The sequence below is a fragment of the Salvelinus fontinalis genome, chromosome 2 (genome assembly GCF_029448725.1).
Source record: "Salvelinus fontinalis isolate EN_2023a chromosome 2, ASM2944872v1, whole genome shotgun sequence".
Lineage (NCBI taxonomy): Eukaryota > Metazoa > Chordata > Actinopteri > Salmoniformes > Salmonidae > Salvelinus > Salvelinus fontinalis.
The window spans coordinates 98,486,735-98,504,914 of NC_074666.1; the positions used below are offsets into that span (position 1 = coordinate 98,486,735).

Genomic DNA, 18,180 nt, shown 5'->3' on the forward strand with positions numbered 1-18,180 from the left:
TTCTCTATGGGCTGGTGGTGGTGATGAGGTAACTGGAGACTGGGGGGGGGGGGGGTTATACATGTTCTCTATGGGCTGGTGGTGGTGATGAGGTAACTGGAGACGGGGGGGGGGGGTTATACATGTTCTCTATGGGCTGGTGGAGGTGATGAGGTAACTGGAGGCTGGGGGGGGGGGTATACATGTTCTCTATGGGCTGGTGGTGGTGATGAGGTAACTGGAGACTGGGGGGGGGGGTATACATGTTCTCTATGGGCTGGTGGTGGTGATGAGGTAACTGGAGACTTCCTGCTCAGTGTCATATAGGTCAGAGGTCAGGGGTCTGTCTGTATGTAGGTTAGCAGTGTGTGCGTGCGCGTGTGTTTTAACAGCCACAGGAGAGGACCGTGTCTATACTTCCGTCCTATTTAAACTAAACACACAGGCATGGTTTACAATCCCATCAGACAAACCGGAGACAAAACAAGAGAAACCGTAAAAAGCTTTAATCTCCAGTCTGTACATTCCAGCTTCATAACTCAGTAAAACTCCTGGCTCTCTGGGAAAACCTAATTTACACCTTTCCACCTTCAAACCAACGTCCGCACGAGAGTTCTGCCTCGAAAGGTGTCCGTGCGGACGGGAGACGACTTTTCGATATTGCGTCATTTCGCTGGAACAGATGGCGTGGAACGTGTCCTGTGTCCTGTCTGGTGGTCTGTCTGTTGGTCTGTCCTGTCTGTTGGTCTGTCCTGTCTGTTAGTCTGTCCTGTCTGTTAGTCTGTCCTGTCTGTTAGTCTGTCCTGTCTGTTGGTCTGTCCTGTCTGGTAGTCTGTCTGGTGGTCTGTCCTTTGTCTTGTCTGGTGGTCTGTATGTTGGTCTGTCCTGTCTGTTGGTCTGTCCTGTGTCCTGTCTGTTGGTCTGTCTGTTGGTCTGTCCTGTCTGGTGGTCTGTCCTGTGTCCTGTCTGTTGGTCTGTCTGTTGGTCTGTCCTGTGTCCTGTCTGTTGGTCTGTCTGTTGGTCTGTCCTGTGTCCTGTCTGTTGGTCACTGGAGGAGAGTAGTTCTGATGGTCTCAGCTGGAGGAGAGTAGTTCTGATGGTCTCAATGGAGGAGAGTAGTTCTGATGGTCTCACTGGAGGAGAGTAGTTCTGATGGTCTCAGCTGGAGGAGAGTAGTTCTGATGGTCTCAGCTGGAGGAGAGTAGTTCTGATGGTCTCAGCTGGAGGAGAGTAGTTCTGATGGTCTCACTGGAGGAGAGTAGTTCTGATGGTCTCACTGGAGGAGAGTAGTTCTGATGGTCTCAGCTGGAGGAGAGTAGTTCTGATGGTCTCAGCTGGAGGAGAGTAGTTCTGATGGTCTCACTGGAGGAGAGTAGTTCTGATGGTCTCAGCTGGAGGAGAGTAGTTCTGATGGTCTCAGCTGGAGGAGAGTAGTTCTGATGGTCTCAGCTGGAGGAGAGTAGTTCTGATGGTCTCACTGGAGGAGAGTAGTTCTGATGGTCTCACTGGAGGAGAGTAGTTCTGATGGTCTCAGCTGGAGGAGAGTAGTTCTGATGGTCTCAGCTGGAGGAGAGTAGTTCTGATGGTCTCACTGGAGGAGAGTAGTTCTGATGGTCTCAGCTGGAGGAGAGTAGTTCTGATGGTCTCAGCTGGAGGAGAGTAGTTCTGATGGTCTCAGCTGGAGGAGAGTAGTTCTGATGGTCTCAGCTGGAGGAGAGTAGTTCTGCTGGTCTCACTGGAGGAGAGTAGTTCTGATGGTCTCAGCTGGAGGAGAGTAGTTCTGATGGTCTCAGCTGGAGGAGAGTAGTTCTGATGGTCTCACTGGAGGAGAGTAGTTCTGATGGTCTCAGCTGGAGGAGAGTAGTTCTGATGGTCTCAGCTGGAGGAGAGTAGTTCTGATGGTCTCAGCTGGAGGAGAGTAGTTCTGATGGTCTCACTAGAGGAGAGTAGTTCTGATGGTCTCAATGGAGGAGAGTAGTTCTGATGGTCTCAGCTGGAGGAGAGTAGTTCTGATGGTCTCACTGGAGGAGAGTAGTTCTGATGGTCTCAGCTGGAGGAGAGTAGTTCTGATGGTCTCAGCTGGAGGAGAGTAGTTCTGATGGTCTCAGCTGGAGGAGAGTAGTTCTGATGGTCTCAGCTGGAGGAGAGTAGTTCTGATGGTCTCAGCTGGAGGAGAGTAGTTCTGATGGTCTCAGCTGGAGGAGAGTAGTTCTGATGGTCTCAGCTGGAGGAGAGTAGTTCTGATGGTCTCACTGGAGGAGAGTAGTTCTGATGGTCTCACTGGAGGAGAGTAGTTCTGATGTTCTCAGCTGGAGGAGAGTAGTTCTGATGGTCTCACTGGAGGAGAGTAGTTCTGCTGGTCTCACTAGAGGAGAGTAGTTCTGATGGTCTCACTGGAGGAGAGTAGTTCTGATGGTCTCAGCTGGAGGAGAGTAGTTCTGATGGTCTCAGCTGGAGGAGAGTAGTTCTGATGGTCTCAGCTGGAGGAGAGTAGTTCTGCTGGTCTCAGCTGGAGGAGAGTAGTTCTGATGGTCTCACTGGAGGAGAGTAGTTCTGATGGTCTCAGCTGGAGGAGAGTAGTTCTGATGGTCTCAGCTGGAGGAGATTAGTTCTGATGGTCTCACTGGAGGAGAGTAGTTCTGCTGGTCTCACTGGAGGAGAGTAGTTCTGATGGTCTCAGTTGGAGGAGAGTAGTTCTGATGGTCTCAGCTGGAGGAGAGTAGTTCTGATGGTCTCACTGGAGGAGAGTAGTTCTGATGGTCTCAGCTGGAGGAGAGTAGTTCTGATGGTCTCAGCTGGAGGAGAGTAGTTCTGATGGTCTCAGCTGGAGGAGAGTAGTTCTGATGGTCTCACTGGAGGAGAGTAGTTCTGATGGTCTCACTGGAGGAGAGTAGTTCTGATGGTCTCACTGGAGGAGAGTAGTTCTGATGGTCTCACTGGAGGAGAGTAGTTCTGATGGTCTCACTGGAGGAGAGTAGTTCTGATGGTCTCACTGGAGGAGAGTAGTTCTGATGGTCTCAGTTGGAGGAGAGTAGGTCTGATGGTCTCAGCTGGAGGAGAGTAGTTCTGATGGTCTCAGCTGGAAGAGAGTAGTTCTGCTGGTCTCACTGGAGGAGAGTAGTTCTGATGGTCTCAGCTGGAGGAGAGTAGTTCTGATGGTCTCACTGGAGGAGAGTAGTTCTGATGGTCTCAGCTGGAGGAGAGTAGTTCTGATGGTCTCAGCTGGAGGAGAGTAGTTCTGATGGTCTCAGCTGGAGGAGAGTAGTTCTGATGGTCTCACTGGAGGAGAGTAGTTCTGATGGTCTCAGCTGGAGGAGAGTAGTTCTGATGGTCTCACTGGAGGAGAGTAGTTCTGATGGTCTCAGCTGGAGGAGAGTAGTTCTGATGGTCTCAGCTGGAGGAGAGTAGTTCTGATGGTCTCAGCTGGAGGAGAGTAGTTCTGATGGTCTCACTAGAGGAGAGTAGTTCTGATGGTCTCAATGGAGGAGAGTAGTTCTGATGGTCTCAGCTGGAGGAGAGTAGTTCTGATGGTCTCACTGGAGGAGAGTAGTTCTGATGGTCTCAGCTGGAGGAGAGTAGTTCTGATGGTCTCAGCTGGAGGAGAGTAGTTCTGATGGTCTCAGCTGGAGGAGAGTAGTTCTGATGGTCTCAGCTGGAGGAGAGTAGTTCTGATGGTCTCAGCTGGAGGAGAGTAGTTCTGATGGTCTCAGCTGGAGGAGAGTAGTTCTGATGGTCTCAGCTGGAGGAGAGTAGTTCTGATGGTCTCACTGGAGGAGAGTAGTTCTGATGGTCTCACTGGAGGAGAGTAGTTCTGATGTTCTCAGCTGGAGGAGAGTAGTTCTGATGGTCTCACTGGAGGAGAGTAGTTCTGCTGGTCTCACTAGAGGAGAGTAGTTCTGATGGTCTCACTGGAGGAGAGTAGTTCTGATGGTCTCAGCTGGAGGAGAGTAGTTCTGATGGTCTCAGCTGGAGGAGAGTAGTTCTGATGGTCTCAGCTGGAGGAGAGTAGTTCTGCTGGTCTCAGCTGGAGGAGAGTAGTTCTGATGGTCTCACTGGAGGAGAGTAGTTCTGATGGTCTCAGCTGGAGGAGAGTAGTTCTGATGGTCTCAGCTGGAGGAGATTAGTTCTGATGGTCTCACTGGAGGAGAGTAGTTCTGCTTGTCTCACTGGAGGAGAGTAGTTCTGATGGTCTCAGTTGGAGGAGAGTAGTTCTGATGGTCTCAGCTGGAGGAGAGTAGTTCTGATGGTCTCACTGGAGGAGAGTAGTTCTGATGGTCTCAGCTGGAGGAGAGTAGTTCTGATGGTCTCAGCTGGAGGAGAGTAGTTCTGATGGTCTCAGCTGGAGGAGAGTAGTTCTGATGGTCTCACTGGAGGAGAGTAGTTCTGATGGTCTCACTGGAGGAGAGTAGTTCTGATGGTCTCACTGGAGGAGAGTAGTTCTGATGGTCTCACTGGAGGAGAGTAGTTCTGATGGTCTCACTGGAGGAGAGTAGTTCTGATGGTCTCACTGGAGGAGAGTAGTTCTGATGGTCTCAGTTGGAGGAGAGTAGGTCTGATGGTCTCAGCTGGAGGAGAGTAGTTCTGATGGTCTCAGCTGGAAGAGAGTAGTTCTGCTGGTCTCACTGGAGGAGAGTAGTTCTGATGGTCTCAGCTGGAGGAGAGTAGTTCTGATGGTCTCACTGGAGGAGAGTAGTTCTGATGGTCTCAGCTGGAGGAGAGTAGTTCTGATGGTCTCAGCTGGAGGAGAGTAGTTCTGATGGTCTCAGCTGGAGGAGAGTAGTTCTGATGGTCTCACTGGAGGAGAGTAGTTCTGATGGTCTCAGCTGGAGGAGAGTAGTTCTGATGGTCTCAGCTGGAGGAGAGTAGTTCTGATGGTCTCAGCTGGAGGAGAGTAGTTCTGATGGTCTCAGCTGGAGGAGAGTCGTTCTGATGGTCTCAGCTGGAGGAGAGTAGTTCTGATGGTCTCAGCTGGAGGAGAGTAGTTCTGATGGTCTCAGCTGGAGGAGAGTAGTTCGGATGGTCTCACTGGAGGAGAGTAGTTCTGATGGTCTCAGTTGGAGGAGAGTAGTTCTGATGGTCTCAGCTGGAGGAGAGTAGTTCTGATGGTCTCAGCTGGAGGAGAGTAGTTCTGATGGTCTCACTGGAGGAGAGTAGTTCTGATGGTCTCAGCTGGAGGAGAGTAGTTCTGATGGTCTCACTGGAGGAGAGTAGTTCTGATGGTCTCACTGGAGGAGAGTAGTTCTGATGGTCTCAGCTGGAGGAGAGTAGTTCTGATGGTCTCAGCTGGAGGAGAGTAGTTCTGATGGTCTCAGCTGGAGGAGAGTAGTTCTGATGGTCTCAGTTGGAGGAGAGTAGGTCTGATGGTCTCAGCTGGAGGAGAGTAGTCCTGATGGTCTCAGCTGGAAGAGAGTAGTTCTGCTGGTCTCACTGGAGGAGAGTAGTTCTGATGGTCTCAGCTGGAGGAGAGTAGTTCTGATGGTCTCACTGGAGGAGAGTAGTTCTGATGGTCTCAGCTGGAGGAGAGTAGTTCTGATGGTCTCAGCTGGAGGAGAGTAGTTCTGATGGTCTCAGCTGGAGGAGAGTAGTTCTGATGGTCTCACTGGAGGAGAGTAGTTCTGATGGTCTCAGCTGGAGGAGAGTAGTTCTGATGGTCTCAGCTGGAGGAGAGTAGTTCTGATGGTCTCAGCTGGAGGAGAGTAGTTCTGATGGTCTCAGCTGGAGGAGAGTCGTTCTGATGGTCTCAGCTGGAGGAGAGTAGTTCTGATGGTCTCAGCTGGAGGAGAGTAGTTCTGATGGTCTCAGCTGGAGGAGAGTAGTTCGGATGGTCTCACTGGAGGAGAGTAGTTCTGATGGTCTCAGTTGGAGGAGAGTAGTTCTGATGGTCTCAGCTGGAGGAGAGTAGTTCTGATGGTCTCAGCTGGAGGAGAGTAGTTCTGATGGTCTCACTGGAGGAGAGTAGTTCTGATGGTCTCAGCTGGAGGAGAGTAGTTCTGATGGTCTCACTGGAGGAGAGTAGTTCTGATGGTCTCACTGGAGGAGAGTAGTTCTGATGGTCTCAGCTGGAGGAGAGTAGTTCTGATGGTCTCAGCTGGAGGAGAGTAGTTCTGATGGTCTCAGCTGGAGGAGATTAGTTCTGATGGTCTCACTGGAGGAGAGTAGTTCTGCTGGTCTCACTGGAGGAGAGTAGTTCTGATGGTCTCAGTTGGAGGAGAGTAGTTCTGATGGTCTCAGCTGGAGGAGAGTAGGTCTGATGGTCTCACTGGAGGAGAGTAGTTCTGATGGTCTCAGCTGGAGGAGAGTAGTTCTGATGGTCTCAGCTGGAGGAGAGTAGTTCTGATGGTCTCAGCTGGAGGAGAGTAGTTCTGATGGTCTCACTGGAGGAGAGTAGTTCTGATGGTCTCAGCTGGAGGAGAGTAGTTCTGATGGTCTCAGCTGGAGGAGAGTAGTTCTGATGGTCTCAGCTGGAGGAGAGTAGTTCTGATGGTCTCAGCTGGAGGAGAGTCGTTCTGATGGTCTCAGCTGGAGGAGAGTAGTTCTGATGGTCTCAGCTGGAGGAGAGTAGTTCTGATGGTCTCAGCTGGAGGAGAGTAGTTCGGATGGTCTCACTGGAGGAGAGTAGTTCTGATGGTCTCAGTTGGAGGAGAGTAGTTCTGATGGTCTCAGCTGGAGGAGAGTAGTTCTGATGGTCTCAGCTGGAGGAGAGTAGTTCTGATGGTCTCACTGGAGGAGAGTAGTTCTGATGGTCTCAGCTGGAGGAGAGTAGTTCTGATGGTCTCACTGGAGGAGAGTAGTTCTGATGGTCTCACTGGAGGAGAGTAGTTCTGATGGTCTCAGCTGGAGGAGAGTAGTTCTGATGGTCTCAGCTGGAGGAGAGTAGTTCTGATGGTCTCAGCTGGAGGAGAGTAGTTATGATGGTCTCAGCTGGAGAAGAGTAGTTCTGATGGTCTCACTGGAGGAGAGTAGTTCTGATGGTCTCAGCTGGAGGAGAGTAGTTCTGATGGTCTCACTGGAGGAGAGTAGTTCTGCTGGTCTCAGCTGGAGGAGAGTAGTTCTGATGGTCTCACTGGAGGAGAGTAGTTCTGATGGTCTCAGCTGGAGGAGAGTAGTTCTGATGGTCTCAGCTGGAGGAGAGTAGTTCTGATGGTCTCAGCTGGAGGAGAGTAGTTCTGATGGTCTCACTGGAGGAGAGTAGTTCTGATGGTCTCAGCTGGAGGAGAGTAGTTCTGATGGTCTCAGCTGGAGGAGAGTAGTTCTGATGGTCTCACTGGAGGAGAGTAGTTCTGATGGTCTCAGCTGGAGGAGAGTAGTTCTGATGGTCTCAGCTGGAGGAGAGTAGTTCTGATGGTCTCAGCTGGAGGAGAGTAGTTCTGATGGTCTCACTGGAGGAGAGTAGTTCTGATGGTCTCAGCTGGAGGAGAGTAGTTCTACTGGTCTCAGCTGGAGGAGAGTAGTTCTGATGGTCTCAGCTGGAGGAGAGTAGTTCTGATGGTCTCACTGGAGGAGAGTAGTTCTGATGGTCTCAGCTGGAGGAGAGTAGTTCTGATGGTCTCACTAGAGGAGAGTAGTTCTGATGGTCTCAGCTGGAGGAGAGTAGTTCTGATGGTCTCAGCTGGAGGAGAGTAGTTCTGATGGTCTCAGCTGGAGGAGAGTAGTTCTGATGGTCTCAGCTGGAGGAGAGTAGTTCTGATGGTCTCAGCTGGAGGAGAGTAGTTCTGATGGTCTCAGCTGGAGGAGAGTAGTTCTGATGGTCTCAGCTGGAGGAGAGTAGTTCTGATGGTCTCAGTGGAGGAGAGTAGTTCTGATGGTCTCACTGGAGGAGAGTAGTTCTGATGGTCTCAGCTGGAGGAGAGTAGTTCTGATGGTCTCAGCTGGAGGAGAGTAGTTCTGATGGTCTCAGCTGGAGGAGAGTAGTTCTGATGGTCTCACTGGAGGAGAGTAGTTCTGATGGTCTCAGCTGGAGGAGAGTAGTTCTGATGGTCTCACTGGAGGAGAGTAGTTCTGATGGTCTCACTGGAGGAGAGTAGTTCTGATGGTCTCAGCTGGAGGAGAGTAGTTCTGATGGTCTCAGCTGGAGGAGAGTAGTTCTGATGGTCTCAGCTGGAGGAGATTAGTTCTGATGGTCTCACTGGAGGAGAGTAGTTCTGCTGGTCTCACTGGAGGAGAGTAGTTCTGATGGTCTCAGTTGGAGGAGAGTAGTTCTGATGGTCTCAGCTGGAGGAGAGTAGTTCTGATGGTCTCACTGGAGGAGAGTAGTTCTGATGGTCTCAGCTGGAGGAGAGTAGTTCTGATGGTCTCAGCTGGAGGAGAGTAGTTCTGATGGTCTCAGCTGGAGGAGAGTAGTTCTGATGGTCTCACTGGAGGAGAGTAGTTCTGATGGTCTCAGCTGGAGGAGAGTAGTTCTGATGGTCTCAGCTGGAGGAGAGTAGTTCTGATGGTCTCAGCTGGAGGAGAGTAGTTCTGATGGTCTCAGCTGGAGGAGAGTCGTTCTGATGGTCTCAGCTGGAGGAGAGTAGTTCTGATGGTCTCAGCTGGAGGAGAGTAGTTCTGATGGTCTCAGCTGGAGGAGAGTAGTTCGGATGGTCTCAGCTGGAGGAGAGTAGTTCTGATGGTCTCAGCTGGAGGAGAGTAGTTCTGATGGTCTCACTGGAGGAGAGTAGTTCTGATGGTCTCAGCTGGAGGAGAGTAGTTCTGATGGTCTCACTGGAGGAGAGTAGTTCTGATGGTCTCACTGGAGGAGAGTAGTTCTGATGGTCTCAGCTGGAGGAGAGTAGTTCTGATGGTCTCAGCTGGAGGAGAGTAGTTCTGATGGTCTCAGCTGGAGGAGAGTAGTTATGATGGTCTCAGCTGGAGAAGAGTAGTTCTGATGGTCTCACTGGAGGAGAGTAGTTCTGATGGTCTCAGCTGGAGGAGAGTAGTTCTGATGGTCTCACTGGAGGAGAGTAGTTCTGCTGGTCTCAGCTGGAGGAGAGTAGTTCTGATGGTCTCACTGGAGGAGAGTAGTTCTGATGGTCTCAGCTGGAGGAGAGTAGTTCTGATGGTCTCAGCTGGAGGAGAGTAGTTCTGATGGTCTCAGCTGGAGGAGAGTAGTTCTGATGGTCTCACTGGAGGAGAGTAGTTCTGATGGTCTCAGCTGGAGGAGAGTAGTTCTGATGGTCTCAGCTGGAGGAGAGTAGTTCTGATGGTCTCACTGGAGGAGAGTAGTTCTGATGGTCTCAGCTGGAGGAGAGTAGTTCTGATGGTCTCAGCTGGAGGAGAGTAGTTCTGATGGTCTCAGCTGGAGGAGAGTAGTTCTGATGGTCTCACTGGAGGAGAGTAGTTCTGATGGTCTCAGCTGGAGGAGAGTAGTTCTACTGGTCTCAGCTGGAGGAGAGTAGTTCTGATGGTCTCAGCTGGAGGAGAGTAGTTCTGATGGTCTCACTGGAGGAGAGTAGTTCTGATGGTCTCAGCTGGAGGAGAGTAGTTCTGATGGTCTCACTAGAGGAGAGTAGTTCTGATGGTCTCAGCTGGAGGAGAGTAGTTCTGATGGTCTCAGCTGGAGGAGAGTAGTTCTGATGGTCTCAGCTGGAGGAGAGTAGTTCTGATGGTCTCAGCTGGAGGAGAGTAGTTCTGATGGTCTCAGCTGGAGGAGAGTAGTTCTGATGGTCTCAGTGGAGGAGAGTAGTTCTGATGGTCTCACTGGAGGAGAGTAGTTCTGATGGTCTCAGCTGGAGGAGAGTAGTTCTGATGGTCTCAGCTGGAGGAGAGTAGTTCTGATGGTCTCAGCTGGTCTAGGCTGTTCCTCTGGTCTGTCTCTTTTAGTGTGCAGGACTATAGCCCTGTCTCTCTGGGTGTGGAACTGGGGGTCTCTGGGGGTCTCAGAGGGGGGGGTCTCTGGGGGTCTCAGAGGGGGGTCTCTGGGGGTCTCAGAGGGGGGGTCTCTGGGGGTCTCAGAGGGGGGGTCTCTGGGGGTCTCAGAGGTTAGCAGTGAGATGACTGAATCGCTGATCCCCCCCTTTGCCCTCAACTGTTTACTGGCTGTCACATTGTTGTTAGTTCCTGTGTTAGCAGATCGTTAGCATACTACTGATTCTCTTGCGCTAGCTGAGTGTTAGCCTGCTGTGCGAGCTGATTATTAGCCTGTTGTGCTAGCTGAGTGTTAGCCTGTTGTGCTAGCTGAGTGTTAGCCTGTTGTGCGAGCTGAGTGTTATCCTGTTGTGCTAGCTGAGTGTTAGCCTGTTGTGCTAGCTGAGTGTTAGCCTGTTGTGCTAGCTGAGTGTTAGCCTGTTGTGCTAGCTGAGTGTTAGCCTGCTGTGCTAGCTGAGTGTTAGCCTGCTGTGCTAGTTGAGTGTTAGCCTGCTGTGCTAGCTGAGTGTTAGCCTGTTGTGCTAGCTGAGTGTTAGCCTGTTGTGCTAGCTGAGTGTTAGCCTGTTGTGCTAGCTGAGTGTTAGCCTGCTGTGCTAGCTGAGTGTTAGCCTGCTGTGCTAGTTGAGTGTTAGCCTGTTGTGCTAGCTGAGTGTTAGCCTGTTGTGCTAGCTGAGTGTTAGCCTGTTGTGCTAGCTGAGTGTTAGCCTGTTGTGCTAGCTGAGTGTTAGCCTGTTGTGCTAGCTGATTATTAGCCTGTTGTGCTAGCTGAGTGTTAGCCTGTTGTGCTAGCTGAGTGTTAGCCTGTTGTGCTAGCTGAGTGTTAGCCTGTTGTGCTAGCTTAGTGTTAGCCTGTTGTGCTAGCTGAGTGTTAGCCTGCTGTGCTAGTTGAGTGTTAGCCTGTTGTGCTAGCTGAGTGTTAGCCTGTTGTGCTAGCTGAGTGTTAGCCGGCTGTGCTAGTTGAGTGTTAGCCTGTTGTGCTAGCTGAGTGTTAGCCTGTTGTGCTAGCTGAGTGTTAGCCTGTTGTGCTAGCTGAGTGTTAGCCTGCTGTGCTAGCTGAGTGTTAGCCTGTTGTGCTAGCTGAGTGTTAGCCTGTTGTGCTAGCTGAGTGTTAGCCGGCTGTGCTAGTTGAGTGTTAGCCTGTTGTGCTAGCTGAGTGTTAGCCTGCTGTGCTAGCTGAGTGTTAGCCTGTTGTGCTAGCTGAGTGTTAGCCTGCTGTGCTAGCTGAGTGTTAGCCTGTTGTGCTAGCTGAGTGTTAGCCTGTTGTGCTAGCTGAGTGTTAGCCTGCTGTGCTAGTTGAGTGTTAGCCTGTTGTGCTAGCTGAGTGTTAGCCTGCTGTGCTAGCTGATTATTAGCCTCTTCTTTCTCCATGCTAACTGCAGTATGTTTAGTATCTATAGTTGGGTGTGTATTGTGTGTAGGGTGTGGGGTTTCTTTCTCGTCAGGTCTCCAGTGTAGTACCTGTAGTAGGGTGTGTAGGTTGTGTAGTGTGTGTAGGGTGTGTAGTGTGTGTAGGGAGTGTAGTGTGTGTAGGGTGTGTAGTGTGTGTAGGGAGTGTAGTGTGTGTAGTGTGTGTAATGTGTGGGGTGTCCTCAGGTCTCCAGTGTAGCTCGTTGGCCAGTAGATCACAGACAGACTCAGAGTGTACCGAGTTACTACACTCGTAATACTCCTCTGACGTCGTCGACATGTCAGAGTCGCAGGACGGGGACGACACACCGGACTCCTCGTTAACAGGCGTCGCTGTACGCAGCTCAGGAGTGTGTGTGAACACGTTGTGTCTGAGTTTACGGGGGTCAGACGTGCGTGTGTGCTGACACAGTCCATTTACGGTTTCCCAGTCACTCTGGGGTTGCACTGCGGTCTCGCAGTCACTCTGGGGTACTACTACGGTCTCGCAGTCACTCTGGGGTTGTACTACGGTCTCGCAGTCACTCTGGGGTTGCACTGCGGTCTCGCAGTCACTCTGGGGTACTACTACGGTCTCGCAGTCACTCTGGGGTACTACTACGGTCTCGCAGTCACTCTGGGGTTGTACTGCGGTCTCGCAGTCACTCTGGGGTACTACTACGGTCTCGCAGTCACTCTGGGGTTGTACTGCGGTCTCCCGGTCACTCTGGGGTATTACTGTGGTCTCGCAGTCACTCTGGGGTCGTACTACGGTCTCGCAGTCACTCTGGGGTCGTGCTGCGGTCTCCCGGTCACTCAGGGGTTGCACTGCGGTCTCGCAGTCACTCTGGGGTACTACTGCGGTCTCGCAGTCACTCTGGGGTTGCACTGCGGTCTCGCAGTCACTCTGGGGTTGCACTGCGGTCTCGCAGTCACTCTGGGGTACTACTGTGGTCTCGAAGTCACTCTGGGGTCGTGCTGCGGTCTCGCAGTCATTCTGGGGTACTACTACGGTCTCGCAGTCACTCTGGGGTACTACTACGGTCTCGCAGTCACTCTGGGGTTGTACTGTGGTCTCGCAGTCACTCTGGGGTTGTACTGCGGTCTCGCAGTCACTCTGGGGTTGTACTGCGGTCTCGCAGTCACTCTGGGGTTGTACTACGGTCTCGCAGTCACTCTGGGGTTGTACTACGGTCTCGCAGTCACTCTGGGGTTGCACTGCGGTCTCGCAGTCACTCTGGGGTATTACTGTGATCTCGCAGTCACTCTGGGGTTGTACTGCGGTCTCGCAGTCACTCTGGGGTCGTGCTGCGGTCTCGCAGTCACTCTGGGGTCGTACTACGGTCTCGCAGTCACTTTGGGGTTGTACTGCGGTCTCGCAGTCACTCTGGGGTCGTACTACGGTCTCGCAGTCACTTTGGGGTCGTGCTGCGGTCTCGCAGTCACTCTGGGGTCGTACTACGGTCTCGCAGTCACTTTGGGGTCGTGCTGCGGTCTCGCAGTCACTCTGGGGTTGCACTGCGGTCTCACAGTCACTCTGGGGTTGCACTGCGGTCTCGCAGTCACTCTGGGGTCGTACTGTGGTCTCGCAGTCACTCCGGGGTACTACTACGGTCTCACAGTCACTCTGTGTTCGCAGTGCGGTCTCACAGTCACTCTGTGTTCGCACTGCGGTCTCACAGTCACTCTGTGTTCGCACTGCGGTCTCACAGTCACTCTGTGTTCGCAGTGCGGTCTCACAGTCGAGCCACAGTCCAGTTCCATTCAGACAGTCTCTTTGTGGTTCTGTTAGCTCCAGACTGTCTGTCTTCTTGACCACTCTGACTTCACATAGGTCCTGACCAATCCCGTTCCTCATGACCAACTGCACCGTCCGGGGCTTGGGCACGGGGGTGAGGGAGGGGCATACGGGACTGGGGAGAGTGGGGGAGATGGGGTAGGGAATACAGTTAGGGGTAGATTTAAGGGTTTTAGGGGTAGATTTAAGGGTAGGGGTAGAGTTAAGGGTAGGGGTAGGGTTAAGGGTAGGGGTAGGGTTAAGGGTAGGGGTAGAGTTAGGGGTACAGTTAAGGGTAGAGGTAGAGTTAAGGGTAGGGGTTGATTTAGGGGTAGGGGTAGGGGTAGAGTTAGGGGTAGAGTTAGGGGTAGGGGTAGAGTTAAGGGTAGGGGTTGATTTAGGGGTAGGGGTAGGGGTAGAGTTAAGGGTAGGGGTAGAGTTAAGGGTAGGGGTAGAGTTAAGGGTAGGGGTAGAGTTAAGAGTAGGGGTAGAGTTAAGGGTAGGGGTAGAGTTAAGGGTAGGGGGAGGGTTAAGGGTAGGGGTTGATTTAGGGGTAGGGGTAGGGGTAGAGTTAAGGGTAGGGGGAGGGTTAAGGGTAGGGGTTGGTCTAGGCACAGCCCGGTCAGGTAGTGCCTCCTCATTGGGCAGGGTAAAGGGACTGCTGAACCGTACCGCCTGGCTCGTCTCAAACCTCTCGGAGCGTTGCAGGTGCACCTGGGTCGGCCGTGACGCGTCCCGCACGTTAATGAACCCGATGACATCTCTGGGGGGGTCGGGTTCGGGCCAGGTGGGCAGGTACGGAATCAGGTACGCTTTCTCCAGACAGGCCAATCCCGGGTGGAGGGGCGGGGCTTCCACTGGCTCCCGGACACTCCCCTAGATTGATATGATTGATGACAATATTGAGGACACTTTAAAAGAATATAAATAAACAAATAAATAAAAAATAAAAAATATATAATAAATACATAAACAAACCTACAGATGCTTTAAAGAGCGCGGTACATTATGGTAAAGTACGGAGCAATGCATTCTGGTACCTTTGTTTTCAGGGGGTTCTGGGAGTTGGAGTTCTGTCCGCAGGAGACGGGGCTGGCCCTGCTAGCGTTAGCGTTGCCGATCACCATGGCGTATTTAGGGCTGAACAGCTTCCTGGCGTTAGCTGCGGAGAGAGAAGCGACAGGGGTGGCCCGGGGGAGGGGCTCTGGCTCCGGCTCCGTCTCCATGGTGACCCTGCGGAGGTCGACCCCGCTGGAGGTCAGGTAGAGGTCACGGAACAGCTGGTCAAAGGAGTCGACCGCCTGGCCCGTTACCAAGGTGACCAGGTGTCTGTCCAAACGAGACGCCGTCCAGGTGAAACTGGAGGGGAGGGGCACACACACAGACACAGACAGGGGGGTCAGGGGTCGTCACTACAAAGAGCCTTCCATTGAGGACGTTTGAAAAGGTCACGAGGACGTTGATATATGCCTTCCTCGGCGATCACAAAAAAAGACCGATGCCTTCTTCCTTGCTCAGACCGATGCCTTCAGCTCAGACCGATGCCTGCTGCTCGGAGGCGATGGGTGCTGCTCAGACCGATGCCTGCTGCTCAGACCGATGCCTGCTGCTCAGACCGATGCCTGCTGCTCAGACCGATGCCTGATGCTCAGACCGATGCCTGCTGCTCAGACCGATGCCTGCTGCTCAGACCGATGCCTGATGCTCAGACCGATGCCTGCTGCTCAGACCGATGCCTGCTGCTCAGACCGATGCCTGCTACTCAGACCGATGCCTGCTACTCAGACCGATGCCTGCTGCTCAGACCGATGCCTGCTGCTCAGACCGATGCCTGCTGCTCAGAACGATGCCTGCTGCTCAGACCGATGCCTGCTGCTCAGACCGATGCCTGCTGCTCAGACCGATGCCTGCTGCTTAGACCGATGCCTACTGCTCAGACCGATGCCTGCTGCTCAGACCGATGCCTGCTGCTCAGACCGATGCCTGCTACTCAGACCGATGCCTGCTACTCAGACCGATGCCTGCTGCTCAGACCCAGACCGATGCCTGCTGCTCAGACCCAGACCGATGCCTGCTACTCAGACCGATGCCTGCTGCTCAGACTGATGCCTGCTGCTCAGACCGATGCATGCTGCTCAGACCGATGCCTGCTGCTCAGACCGATGCCTGCTGCTCAGACCGATGCCTACTGCTCAGACCGATGCCTGCTGCTCAGACCGATGCGTGCTGCTCAGACCGATGCCTGCTGCTCAGACCGATGCCTACTGCTCAGACCGATGCCTGCTGCTCAGACCACATAAAGTGCTAGCAAGCCGGGAGAATACTTGTGTTGTTTCTGATTTAACCCTGTAACCACGCGGAATTAAGCCTGTAACCATGGAGAATTAACCCTGTAACCATGCAGAATTAACCCTGTAACCATGCAGAATTAAGCCTGTAACCACGCAGAATTAAGCCTGTAACCACGCAGAATTAATCCTGTAACCACGCGGAATTAATCCTGTAACCATCCGGAATTAACCCTGTAACCACGGGGAAATTAAGCCTGTAACCATGGAGAATTAACCCTGTAACCACGCGGAATTAACCCTGCAACCACGCGGAATTAACCCTGTAACCATGGAGAATTAACCCTGTAACCATGCAGAATTAACCCTGTAACCACGAGGAATTAAGCCTGTAACCATGGAGAATTAACCCTGTAGCCATGCAGAATTAACCCTGTAACTACGCGGAATTAACCCTGTAACCATGCGGAATTAAGCCTGTAACCATGGAGAATTAACCCTGTAACCACACAGAATTAACCCTGTAACCACGTGGAATTAACCCTGTAACCATGGAGAATTAACCCTGTAACCACGCAGAACTAATCCTGTAACCACGCGGAATTAACCCTGTAACCATGGAGAATTAACCCTGTAACCACGCAGAATTAACCCTGTAACCTCGCGGAATTAACCCTGTAACCATGGAGAATTAACCCTGTAACCACGCAGAATTAACCCTGTAACCACACGGAATGAACCCTGTAACCACACGGAATTAACCCTGTAACCATGGAGAATTAACCCTGTAACCACGCAGAATTAACCCTGTAACCACACGGAATTAACCCTGTAACCACGCGGAATTAACCCTGTAACCATGGAGAATTAAACCTGTAACCACGCAGAATTAACCCTTTAACCACACGGAATTAACCCTGTAACCACGCGGAATTAACCCTGTAACCACACGGAATTAAGCCTGTAACCATGGAGAATTAAACCTGTAACCACGCAGGGGTCAGAGGGTTAGGGGTCAGAGGGTTAGGGGTCAGAGGGTTAGGGGTCAGAGGGTTAGGGGTCAGAGGGTTAGGGGTTAGAGGGTTAGGAGTCAGAGGGTTAGGGGTTAGGAGTCAGAGGGTTAGGAGTTAGGGGTCAGAGGGTTAGGAGTTAGGAGTCAGAGGGTTAGGAGTCAGAGGGTTAGGAGTCAGAGGGTTAGGGGTTAGGGGTCAGAGGGTTAGGAGTCAGAGGATTAGGGGTCAGAGGGTTAGATGTCAGAGGGTTAGATGTCAGAGGGTTAGGAGTCAGAGGGTTAGGAGTCAGATGGTTAGGGGTTAGGGGTCAGAGGGTTAGGGGTCAGAGGGTTAGGAGTCAGAGGGTTAGGAGTCAGATGGTTAGGGGTTAGGGGTCAGAGGGTTAGGGGTCAGAGGGTTAGGGGTCAGAGGATTAGGAGTCAGAGGGTTAGGAGTCAGAGGGTTAGGGGTTAGGAGTCAGAGGGTTAGGGGTCAGAGGGTTAGGGGTTAGGAATCAGAGGGTTAGGGGTTAGGAGTCAGAGGGTTAGGGGTTAGGAGTCAGAGGGTTAGGGGTCAGAGGGTTAGGGGTTAGGAATCAGAGGGTTAGGGGTTAGGAGTCAGAGGGTTAGGGGTTAGGAGTCAGAGGGTTAGGGGTCAGAGGGTTAGGGGTTAGGAATCAGAGGGTTAGGGGTTAGGAGTCAGAGGGTTAGGGGTTAGGAGTCAGAGGGTTAGGGGTCAGAGGGTTAGGGGTCAGAGGGTTAGGGGTTAGGAGTCAGAGGGTTAGGGGTCAGAGGATTAGGGGTCAGAGGATTAGGGGTCAGAGGGTTAGGGGTCAGAGGGTTAGGGGTTAGAGGGTTAGGAGTCAGAGGGTTAGGAGTCAGAGGGTTAGGAGTCAGAAGTTAGGGGTCAGAGGTTAGGAGTCAGAGGGTTAGGAGTCAGAGGGTTAGGAGTCAGAGGGTTAGGGGTCAGAGGGTTAGGAGTCAGAGGGTTAGGAGTCAGAAGTTAGGGGTCAGAGGTTAGGGTACCTGTACGATCCAGAAACAGCCTTGTCTCCATCTATCAACAGGAACCTGTGACCCAGCCGTCCTCTCACTCTGGTACACGACCTACTGAAGAACTCTGTTCCCCCTGAGACACGAACACGCAGGCTCTGTGTTGAGAGGACAGGACATAATGACTGGTGTTGAGAGGACAGGACATAATGACTGGTGTTGAGAGGACAGTAGGACATAATGACTGGTGTGTTGAGAGGACAGTGGACAGCAGGACATAATGACTGGTGTGTTGAGAGGACAGTGGACAGCAGGACATAATGACTGGTGTGTTGAGAGGACAGGACATAATGACTGGTGTTGAGAGGACAGCAGGACATAATGACTGGTGTTCAGAGGACAGCAGGACATAATGACTGGTGTGTTGAGAGGACAGTGGACAGCAGGACATAATGACTGGTGTGTTGAGAGGACAGTGGACAGCAGGACATAATGACTGGTGTGTTGAGAGGACAGGACATAATGACTGGTGTTGAGAGGACAGCAGGACATAATGACTGGTGTTCAGAGGACAGCAGGACATAATGACTGGTGTGTTGAGAGGACAGAGGACAGCAGGACATAATGACTGGTGTTGAGAGGACAGTAGGACATAATGACTGGTGTGTTGAGAGGACAGAGGACAGCAGGACATAATGACTGGTGTTGAGAGGACAGTAGGACATAATGACTGGTGTGTTGAGAGGACAGTGGACAGCAGGACATAATGACTGGTGTGTTGAGAGGACAGGACATAATGACTGGTGTGTTGAGAGGACAGTGGACAGCAGGACATAATGACTGGTGTGTTGAGAGGACAGGACATAATGACTGGTGTGTTGAGAGGACAGTGGACAGCAGGACATAATGACTGGTGTTGAGAG

General features: G+C 52.2%; 1 protein-coding gene and 1 long non-coding RNA gene across 3 annotated transcripts in view; both read right to left on the reverse strand.

Annotated features, from left to right (window-relative positions):
• Positions 1-470: 470 nt before the first annotated feature.
• LOC129832539 (uncharacterized) lies at positions 471-3,637 on the reverse strand. Of its 2 annotated transcripts, none has more exons than XR_008755956.1 (2): positions 2,233-3,637; positions 471-1,743 (listed from the first exon to the last, which is right to left on the reverse strand). It is a non-coding gene; the product is annotated as an uncharacterized LOC129832539 (long non-coding RNA). The 2 variants fall into 2 exon arrangements; XR_008755955.1 differs by having other exon boundaries at positions 471-1,972.
• Positions 3,638-9,833: 6,196 nt separating this feature from the next.
• Positions 9,834-18,180, reverse strand: part of fam83ga (family with sequence similarity 83 member Ga) — a 39,011-nt gene continuing 30,664 nt past the window's right edge. The window contains exons 3-6 of the mRNA XM_055941437.1: positions 17,291-17,415; positions 14,026-14,344; positions 11,468-13,861; positions 9,834-9,872 (exon numbers count right to left, since the gene is read on the reverse strand). Coding sequence (XP_055797412.1) covers positions 9,834-9,872; positions 11,468-13,861; positions 14,026-14,344; positions 17,291-17,415 — 2,877 coding nt within the window. The remainder of the gene's footprint in view (positions 9,873-11,467; positions 13,862-14,025; positions 14,345-17,290; positions 17,416-18,180) is intronic.